The 11,413-nt window shown below is 32.5% G+C and overlaps 1 protein-coding gene across 1 annotated transcript in view; it reads right to left on the minus strand.

The window, feature by feature from the left end:
• LOC106461267 (collagen alpha-1(IV) chain-like) overlaps positions 1–11,413 on the minus strand; it is a 132,522-nt gene that overhangs the window by 15,782 nt on the left and 105,327 nt on the right. The window contains exons 27-31 of the mRNA XM_022388133.1: positions 9,776–9,961; positions 8,578–8,711; positions 7,527–7,653; positions 6,865–7,044; positions 5,891–5,944 (exon numbers count right to left, since the gene is read on the minus strand). Of these exons, the coding sequence (XP_022243841.1) occupies positions 5,891–5,944; positions 6,865–7,044; positions 7,527–7,653; positions 8,578–8,711; positions 9,776–9,961 (681 nt within the window). The remainder of the gene's footprint in view (positions 1–5,890; positions 5,945–6,864; positions 7,045–7,526; positions 7,654–8,577; positions 8,712–9,775; positions 9,962–11,413) is intronic.

Here is an 11,413-nt window from a genome sequence, read left to right on the forward strand (position 1 = left end):
TAGTCTCTTACCAGATAAGTTTACACTGGAAACACAACCAAGGCAATAAATGGAATGTCTCTTACCAGATAAGTTTACACTGGAAACACAACCAAGGCAATAAATGGAATGTCTCTTACCAGATAAGTTTACACTGGAAACACAACCAAGGCAATAAATGTAATGTCTCTTACCAGATAAGTTTACACACAACCAAGGCACATTCTAGCAGCTGGAATGACTTTTCACAACTCACAATCCATCTAAAATAAGATTACACTTTAGTTAATGCACACAATGATGCTGCTATTGTTGAAAAAATTGGCCACAAAACCTCTATAATATGACATGAAGCCAAGAAGAATTCAGACTTCTTTCATATTTGTAGGTTCTGGCTGGTCTACTACTGCTCATATTTTAGTAGGACCCATAGACACTTCATCCCTACTCATTATATATGTGTATGTATATATATATATTACAGAAAAACTATGTGAATGTATATGAGAGAACATGTTTATGGTCTTCGTTTTCAGACTCACTAGGTTTTCATGGGCATCTTAAAATGTGCAAACAAATACTAAAATATCACTGACATAAATTATACATCATCCCCACTGCAAACCATATAAAGCAAGTTTCAACATCATAAAATGTCTACAATATGATATAAAACCAAAGAAGCTTTAGAGTGTTTTCATGTTTGTAAATTGGGCCAGTATACTACTGCTTTGATTTTACTATAGACATTCCATCCCTACTTATGGTATGAATTGACATGATAGAATATTCCTTTGCCTTCAGTTTCAGTCCTGCCTGTCACAAGTGTTGAAATGCCATATTTAGATTTTGAACTATGGTCTGAAATGTGCAAACCAGCACCAAAATATCATGAATATGGGTTAGGCACTCTTTTAATTCAAGGCATGCAATGCAAGTTTCATCAACCATCATAAGCAGCTAATGCATACAATGACCATATGACATGATGCTAAATTCATATAAGCCTTCTTGAGCGATGAAAGCAGTCTTGGTTGTGCTTTCATTTTCTTGTTCAATTTGCCAATAGACAGAGGTCAGACCTAATGAGCTAAACCGGGAAGATTCATGCAAAGCAATGGAAATGAATTGGTATGTGTTATCATGTTCAACTGCCTAATTCTATCAGTAACTTACCATGCTTTCTCTGCTGATCTGAAATTAAAATTATCTGCACATCTTCCATCAGTAGTCTCAAGTGTAGTCTCGGCTTATTTTTGAGCAAGAACACATTGTGTTTTGGGCATTTTTTCTATCACAAGGTTGTGCAATTCAGATTTTATTTATAGTTCTTCATGAAACATCTCTTGTGTATTATGTAGATTTGTAATGACATCTAAATACACTCATGCAGTCCACTGCTCTTGTGCATATTTTGGTCAACTGGTACACAAAATATGTTAGCAGGTAACATCTATAGGAAGTTTTAATCTAAAATGCTGATACTTAAACTGAGATCTGCTACAAAAACTCTTGCATTTTTAGTGATAGTATCATCAGTGATGTGAAGGTGAGCTTTTACATTCACTGTAGGCCAATGGGCATTTGCTAGGAAAAATTCTGTGTTTACTAATCAGAATGATGAACCTGTTTAATTTCAAAACTATACTTAGCCTTTTATGTGTTGTACTAAAAAATGCCACCTAAGGAAACATATAGACAGCTGGTTTCTCCTAGATTAGTGATCAGTCCTGTTCCACGCCTCGCTAATTTAAATTAGCATCCTCATATGCTTCAAATTCTTGCCAAGTTTCAACTAATAGTACCTGGTATCCAAAATATCCAATATACATCATATGAGAACGTCCACACTCCCAGAACTTTTAGTGTTGTTGCCAAAATGCCAATATCCACTCAAGTGTAGACATATTCAAAGTCAACTAGCCCAATAATGCTGTGGTGTGATGTCTGATTACACTGCTGGGTGCTAGTTATGAGTGCTTTTACATTTGAGGTTGTGGATCTCTTTGGTCTTGCCCCTCCCATCTTGTAAGCATACATTCTCTCTCTCTTCTGGGTCTTGGGGAATCTTTTTTCTAGGCTACCTTTTCCACGTTCATTACCCATACATTTATTATTGAGCAGCCCATCATCATTGCCAAATTGATCATTTCAAGGTTTACTTTCTCTTCCATGGAGAGAATTTCTATTTTGGAGTATCTCACACCATATGGTACTGGTGAATGATCCCTCTTTGTCACTTCAAGAATTCTCTCCAATTATTCCAGCATCACTGATGTTTCTGACCATGAGTCGGATCCCTGTTGAATTTTGTCAATCACTTTCTGCCATGCTTGTCTCATAAAGACTTGCCCACCTTCTTGTAGCTGGTTCCTAAACTTCTGCAAGAAGATTTACTTTTCTCTTTGTCATTCCTAATACCTTCACTTGTTGGTATCCTTTGGCCCTAACACACATCCCCTTGATAGATTTTTTCATAATTTTTTGACAACTTCCACAATTAGTTTGGTATGGTAGGGTCTGCTGGATCACACTGTTGACAGAAATTGTCCCATATTGTTAGCCTAGTTTTACTTTTTGTTGGAATTATGAAGTAGCTTTACTGAGTTTTGCTTTCTTCTGCTTGATATAACTTTTTGACCCCAGTGTATGCCATATTGGTCTCACTCCTCTCTTTACAGGTTTGCTCCACTTCTGCTGTCTTCCATGTGGATATACTGTGAAACACATTTACGTTTCACATTCATTTGTTCTTTTTTTACTACCCTCCTGCATTTATTCACAATGTTTTTGGATTTTGTTCAACATTGGAAGCCTGTAGTCTGAGTTTTTTTTTGTAGAACTGGCTTCCTTAACATATAAATTACTTCATAGTTCTGATCTATTCAGTTAGCTATTATTTTATCAGAAGTTCATAATAATAACTTATTTTCTTGCATACTAACCATGAAATGACTATATCCCTGCATCTTAGAGCTCAAGTAATCATCTAAGTTGTATGGCATATGCAAGTAAATGACCTGTCCTACAAACAGTTGTGGAGAGGGTGGGGTGATCTGATAAAGTGGATAGTCAGTGTACAATAAGCTACAACTGTATAATGTAAAAGAAAAATGAGTTATTAGTTATTCTTCATTTCAGTGAATGTTGACTAAGCAACCTGTGGCCTAATTTTACAATTGCTGTGCTAGCAGAAAATACACCTTATGGTAACTTTCTAGCTAAAAATAAACAAAATATATAATGAAATTCCACATTTCAAAATAATGAATAATAATGTTTAAAAAAATTACTTTTATAATTAATGAATAAAGTTACTTAACATTCATTTTCGGTCACTCATACCCTACTCCACATTAACAAGTCTTAATGGCTTGGGTACTCATAGTCAATACCCTCACAGTGATGTTCCAAAACAATGTTAACAGTATAACTTGCCTTCTGAACGCATTTCTCAAAGTATTCTACATCACTGAAATACATTTCTACTTGGGAAGTCAACAAATCAAAGTTTGCTTTTCTAATAAATGAATAAAGCATTTCCAATTAGATAATGTAAGCCTGTAGAGATTTAGAAAATTACAAATTTGTAAAACAGAATTACCTATAGAAATACAAACTGAAACTACACAGAGCCATTTAGGAGGTTTTAGAAGACATTTGGATGGATCATAATTATGTTTCAAAAGATTTTTAAATTAGAACAGTTTTTATTGTATCATCTCTGACAATACTATATAAATACTACACACCTTTTAAACTACAGAAGGAAACAACATGCAGTAACCATGAATAGAATGAGCAAAATTAAACTTCTATTTTTTAAAATAAGTAATCTTTATATATATATACTAGCTGGAGAGAAGTTATGTAAATTCATGATTAATGAAAGGTTACCTTTGGACATGAAAAGTTGCTTCCTTATGTGTAATTGTAAAACATGCAAAAATGCCCATAAAAACTGCAACATACAAATTGTGAAGCCACAAGTTTGCATGTATCTCTCCATGGACCCAATGAGCTTCATTCAGAATTTAAAATATATTTATTTTCTCTTTTTCACCAACTGGCAAAATAAAAGGCTTTTACTTATATTTCTTAATAGTATAAATATATATTATGTTCTTGTTGGGCTTAGGATTCTTCTACAGTAGGCATCTGTGACTTGTTGGCGATAAATTCAATGATAAATAAAGAGCACACACTTCACTTGTTTTTCAAAAGAATATATATATATATATATTTGAAACAAGTTAAACGTATGTACAACAAATTCTTCACACTATAGAGGTTATAGGCATATCATAAATCCGATATGTATAGTTCTCTTCTTCTTGTGAAAAGTCCACTTAGGCCTATTCAGTTACTTTATAATTTCAGTTGACAAGGCGACTATCTTCTCTATTACTATCGCACTAGTATTCTGTGTGGGATTTACTTACTATTGTGGCATGAGTTACCATAATTGTTTGGTCTTCTTTCTTCTAAGTATCCTCTGTTCCTTTTGTAAAAGTGCACTCAGGCTGATTCAATTACATTAGAACCACACTTTGAGGGAAAAAATTATTATTCTTATCTCCTTTTCTACTGTTAGTCTTACTCTAACATATTAAACATTAGGCCTATGTCAGTCGTTAGGCCTATCACTTCTATGGTAGTTAACTTCACACCAAACTCTTTCTTGGCCTGTATCTTTACTCTTTTTTGCTATTATCTAAATGCTGCTTCTGCTCGTCTCACACTATCTATATCTTTATCACTTAATTGTCTTCCCGCCTTCTATATTCTCAATAGTCTCAACATCACTGAATTATTAACAAAGCTTCCTATAATCGTCTGCATTTAATTCTTATTATAACAAAAACTAAACAATAATAAAATTTTCACTCACAAAAATAAATTAATCAATAATATCTAAACTAAACAGTCTTTTATATCATGACAACCTCTATACAAAATTTGGTGAAGATCTATCTATAGGGCATGAAGTAGTGGTAAAAAATGCCCATAAAAACCACAAAATGCAAAACTGATAATTTGTATGCATCTCCTCATGGACCTAATTAGCTTCCATATTAAATTTGGTGAAGATCCATCAACAGGGGGCAAAGTAATGGTAAAAAATGCAAAAATGCCCACAAAAACTGCAAAATGCAAGACTGAAAATTTGTATGTACCCCCACATGGTCCTAATGAGCCTTCATACTAATTTTGGTGAAGATCCAGCCACACCCTGTGAAGTAGTTACATGGACATTCAACAGACAGTACTATTATATATATATAGATATAAGAGAGAGAAAAGTTGAAGTTATTGTTTTTCTTCAAAAGAAAGAACATTTGGGTATGGAGAGAAAATCTAAATGAATAGTTGTAATATTTAAAAAAAATAAATAATGACTAATTTTTTTTTCTAAAGAGAATCTGAAATCCATATTTTAGTAATGTTTTTATTTTGTTGGTAGTATAAAAGAGTTATTAAAACACAAAATGTGAAAACACAAAAAACTGTTAGAAGAAATAGTTCTTGAATTAGATATTGTTAAAAGTTATTAAATTATTTATTAGACTCCAATTCTAAGAAAAAATATGTTGTCTCAGCTTCACCCAATTTTTATATCTTTTCGATGTGTGTTTAAGAATTTCATTAAAGATATTCCTTCTTAACAACTGCCAATAGTACTATGTGTTTCATTTTAAAAGTATAGGCCTACTAATTAGTCTACAGCAGTAATGAAATAATATATTATCATTTAACTGAGAAACAAGCTTCCATCTATGAAAAATATTATATTTTTCAAATTACTACAGAATTATTGTGTCATTTACGTTTTTGAATTTCAAAATCAGTTATTAAGAGATTCAGATAATCAGTTCAAACTATGATGCTTTACCTAAGAGATTTAACTCACCTGGATAGCCTGGTAACCCTTTTTCACCAACCCCACCAGGTTCTCCAGGATAACCTATGTGAATGAACAAATGACTATACTGTAGAAAAATCTGATTTATTATTATTAACAACAAAAGATTGCTAACAGGCTCTAGCTACAGCTAATTATTTCTGCTAAAGGCCAGATTTGTTTTCAACAGCTCTTATTTGTCACTTCTATTAAAACTAAAACTCAATACAACATCACCGTTTTGGAGCTAAAGTTTATTTCCACTAAATTTTGAATATTATTTTTATTTCAAATTTTCATCAACACCGTTTTTACTGAATATCTCAGACTACACTCCAAGTTTCTAAAAAAAAACATTATTAACAGTAAAGCAAGATTCTGGTGAAATGAATTATCTTCTATGAAAACATTATGAATATTAAAGGAAAACTTATGTATTGTGGATTTTCTCCTAGAAAAAAACATTATGAACAGTAAAACAAGACTCCTGTATAATTAATTATCTTCTACAAGAAACATCATGACCAGTAAAGCAGAATCCTGTATAATTAATTATCTTCTACAAGAAACATTATGAACAGTAAAACAAGACTACTGTATAATTAATTATCTTCTACAAGAAACATTATGAACAGTAAAACAAGACTCCTGTATAATTAATTATCTTCTACAAGAAACATCATGACCAGTGAAGCAAGACTCCTGTATAATTAATCATCTTCTACAAAAAACATCATGATTAGTAAAGCAAGACTCCTGTAAAATAAATTATCTTCTACAAAAAATGTCATGATCATTAATGCAAGACTTCTGTAAAATTAATCATCTTCAAAAAAAAACATAATGACCAGTAAAGCAAGATTAATTTACAATGAATCATCTTCTAGAAAAACAACATGACCAGTAAAGGCTCCTGTAAAATGAATTATCTTCTACTTAAACTAAGAATGTTCATGAATCTGTGAAGTTCATAAAGAATGTACCTTTGGAACCATCTCTCCCAGGGATTCCAGGAGAACCTTCAAATCCAGGGTCTCCTCGTTGTCCTTTCAACCCAGGTAATCCTGATAGCCCTGATTCTCCTCTCTCTCCTGGATATCCAGGAAGTCCTGGCACTCCAGGTTCACCACGATCACCTCTACTGACTTCAGTTGATGGGAGACCTGTTAAAATTGAAATAAGAGTTAAAGCTCCATTGATGTATACAAGTGATTTTGAATTTTAAGAAAGGTCTTTATTGTCTAGAAGTTCTTAAATATTTGTTATTGTAAAAAATGATAATTTGACAAAGACATTTATTTCAGCCCGCAGGAAGAACATCTCATTCACATTAAAGTATAAGTAAAACAAAAATAATGTAGATGAATTTACAATATTAAGTCTTATGTGGAGCTAAAACAATCCTGAATACACATTTTAAATAAAAATAATACAAGATAAAATCACAGAGACATGAAACTAATCCAAAATATGTTATGCAATTACCATAGAAGGAAACAAAAACCAGAAAAATACAAAAAATGGCTTTTTTTAATAGTTTTCAGATTTCTTCACATAAAAGACTAAGTTTACTTTTTCTTTATTTATTTGGTTGTGCCATTTCATATTTAAAATAGTAAAGTAAACACTAACATATGTACAATACCTGGTCGTCCATGTTCTCCTGTGTCTCCAACTTGACCTTTATGTCCTTCTGGTCCAGGTCTTCCAGGGATTCCTTCATCACCAACAGATCCTTTTTGTCCTGGTAAGCCCACTATACCTCTTTCTCCCTTTGGATGTAATACAATAAATATTTTCCAGTCATCTGATTGAATTATCATTTTGAATTGCACTCATGTCTTATGTAATATTTATCTTTCACTAAGAGTTGGTGTTCATAGCTTCTTAGATGTTGAATTTAGTGAATGAAACTTCACAAATATAAAGTATTTTTATATTTTATAAAATAAAGTATAAAGACTTACAGAAGTTAAATAGAGGGACCCATTTCAATGAGTTCCTAAGATAAAAGGAAATTCAAAACACACAAACCAAACCAAAAAGCTTCTTAATCTTAGTGGCCAAACTTTTACATATTTCCAGTCAGTATCTCATGTGGATATTTTTTTGTAGCAGTAAAGACTGATCCAGAGTAGTTTTTAAAACAAAGGTGATATTTAACTTATTTTTTGAAAGTTTTACAGTCATATAAATTTTTCTACTAGTAAAACTAGGATAAACTAAGAATAAGTAGAAATAATGGTTCTTTAAAGTTTAAAAAAGTGTCTTGTAACATGCTCAATGGTAGCTTTGTAACCTGGAGGAAGCTCAAAGCTAGACGAGGGCTATCTGCACTAGCCATCCCTAATTTAGCAGTGTAAGACTAGAGGGAAGGCAGCTAGTCATCACCACCCACCGCCAACTCTTGGGCTACTCTTTTACTAACGAATAGTGGGATTGACCGTTACATTATAATGCCCCCACGGCTGAAAGGGTGAGCATGTTTGGCGTGACAGGATTCGAATCCATGACCCACAGATTGCGAGTCGAGCGCCCTAGCCACCTGGCCATGTTGGGCCCAAGAAGCTTTTTAGGTAGATAAAACGGGTGTAGATTATATGGTTGTTAAAAACAAACCATAATTTCACCTTTGAATCTATATAACATGAACTTGAACATTACTTCAGATGATAGAACAGCGTTACTGAACCTACCTTTGATCCTGGAACACCAGGAAAGCCTGGTAGTCCACTTCTTCCTTTTACTCCAGGACGTCCTGGAGAGCCATCCCTTCCTGGAAAGCCTGGGAAACCACTATATCCTTTATCTCCCCTCACTCCCTCATTTCCTAGTAAGAGAATAATATTCACAAGTCTAAACAATACTGATTAATAAGGCATAGCAACAAAATAACTTGAGAAAACTAAACAAGTAAAACCCCAACAATCTCACACACAAACAACTTAACAAATGTGTGAAATAAGTATACCTAATGATTCAAGACAAATTTATATACTGAAAACCTCTTATGAGAAAATTGTATATATATATATATATGACAAAAACTTGATTCCAGAAATACAAACTACACAGAAATATAAATAAACCTGGTGGAACAATCTTAAAACTGAGATTGCTTTTGCACTTAAAAATCATGGTCCACAACAAGCTAATAACAACTTGTGTAAACATGAGCAGTTTGTATAATACATTTCACAGAAAAATGGCAACGACTTAAATTACGTACCTAATGTTAAATAATACAGATATAGTTTGATGATTGTACTGAATATCTACTGCAAAAAGATCACCTCCACACACATATAAAGCTGATGGCTAACTTGTTACCTTGAATGTACATTGAATATTAAACATAAAATGTTTCAAGATGAAAAATGATAATAATCTGATATGTTCACTTAACAGTTAATAATACAAAACTACAACTGGATGAACTTCTGCAGGGCCCCCGAAAGTGTTCCATTTCAAGGGTAAATGAAACCAAATTTCACATTAAAAAGAAGTTTGAAGTTCATATGTCACGCTGTGTTGTAGCTGACAGGGTACATAATTTTTCTCGTGATTCATGGCATGCACACATTTTGCTGTCATCATGACATTAGAAATTGTAATGTTAACTGTCCAGTGTGTGACATCATTTTATTGTCTACTGATTGACTGAATTATAACACATTATCATAGAATGGTGCAAATGATTAAAACAAGTGATCACTCCAGGCAGCCTTCAGCCCCCCTTTCAGGGAATAAACATAAATGAGAGTTTTTATTTTGTGACTTTGCCAAATTTTTAATGCAGAAAGATTACACATTAACACACACAACAGCCACTTAACATTATATTTGCACTTTACATAATGTAAATGGATTACAAACACATAGATAACAGAGTACCTGGAGCTCCCATGATTCCCATGAATCCTTTCGGTCCTGGGGTTCCTGGGGGTCCTCTAAAACCCTGATCACCTACTTCTCCTTTTGGTCCAAACTCTGCCCCTAGGCTCTCTCCTGGGACCCCTTGTACTCCCTTAGGTCCCAATCTTCCTGGTAGGCCAGGTGGTCCTGGTCTCCCAGGTGGACCTAACATAAAATCAATGAATATTTACTTGTAATGCTCAGATATTCAATAGTCACATCCAGTAGTGAATAAAAAATAATACAGCACTCTTTTTTTCATTAAATCAAGTTTTAAAGTTCCATAAAATTGTCTTTTAGTACCTACCATTAGATCACTTTTAAGATATTATATTAATATTAGTCATAATATTTTATTCATTCCTATGACCATTCCAGTTGCAAAACTTTTGAAAATTGTAAAACTAGTTCCATTAAATGCAAGACAAACATAAGAAAATAAAATGCCTTCTTCATACATGATGACTGTTTTGTTTTTCTCTCAAGTGAAGTTTCAACAGCAAAAACATTACTTTGTGGTTTGAAATTATGAAGCCAAGTAATATAAAGGTTTCAAAAAACATCCATCAGAAAATATAAACAACATATACACAAGAGACAAACAAATCAATATCAGAGAAAACAACTTCTATACTGCACTGTATGTTGACTAGACACTGACACTTCAATTAAATATCTTAGGTTCTAACTTTACAAAGAGATTGACAAAAATATTGCCATAAGCAATAAGGACCATAATGTTAAATAAAAAAATAAAAAAAAATTTAATACTCAAGAAAAGAGATTGGGTTTGTACCAAGAGTATTTAGATTAGGGTTAATATCATATATTCGTAAATTTAAAATAATTTTTCACCTAAAATAGTTCAAGTTGTGCAGTACCTAGACCAGTCATTTCAAGCACTAGTTGAAGTTTTCACTTTTAAATATTAAATTTCAAATGTTTATGGGAAAATATTATTCAATTAAAACAAAAACTACTTGAAATGAAGGTTTCTCAGCTACATCAGTGCCAAGAGGTATTTTTGGTTCACCTACAATAAAAGCTAAATGCATAATGGTACATAGAAGACATTAAAACATTTTTCTCCTAATTGGCTTTATCAATAGAAAACTTCAACTACATGAATATGAAACACAGATCTATAGAACAGACTTAAAGAAAATACTATATTATAGTTTTAACATCAGTGTGTTAGCAGAACTGAGAACATTGAATTCAGGCCCCAGTTTAAATACCAGTGAACTCTCCTTTATTCAGAGGCTCTGTTCATCATTAGCTCTAGCCAAAATATTAAGCAAATTAAAATGAACAGGAACATCACATTCACCTAGGGCATGTATAAGTATTTTTGGAGATCTTAAGTTTGCATGTTCTTTAAAATGCATTAATAACAGAGGCCTGCAAATTTAAACTGTATTAAAGTTGTTTTGGTTTTAATAATGGATTTTACATAATCCAGCTACAGTAGATTGCAAAAATAATATTAATTTTTTTCTATCACATGAGGATTTTTTACAAATTGGAAGAAAAAAAAACTCTTAATTAGATCAACATGTTATTTCATTTACCACAATGAACATTTTTTATTATTATGTTTGTTAACAAAAATACAAA

Source organism: Limulus polyphemus, unplaced genomic scaffold (assembly GCF_000517525.1).
Source record: "Limulus polyphemus unplaced genomic scaffold, Limulus_polyphemus-2.1.2 Scaffold924, whole genome shotgun sequence".
Taxonomy (NCBI): domain Eukaryota; kingdom Metazoa; phylum Arthropoda; class Merostomata; order Xiphosura; family Limulidae; genus Limulus; species Limulus polyphemus.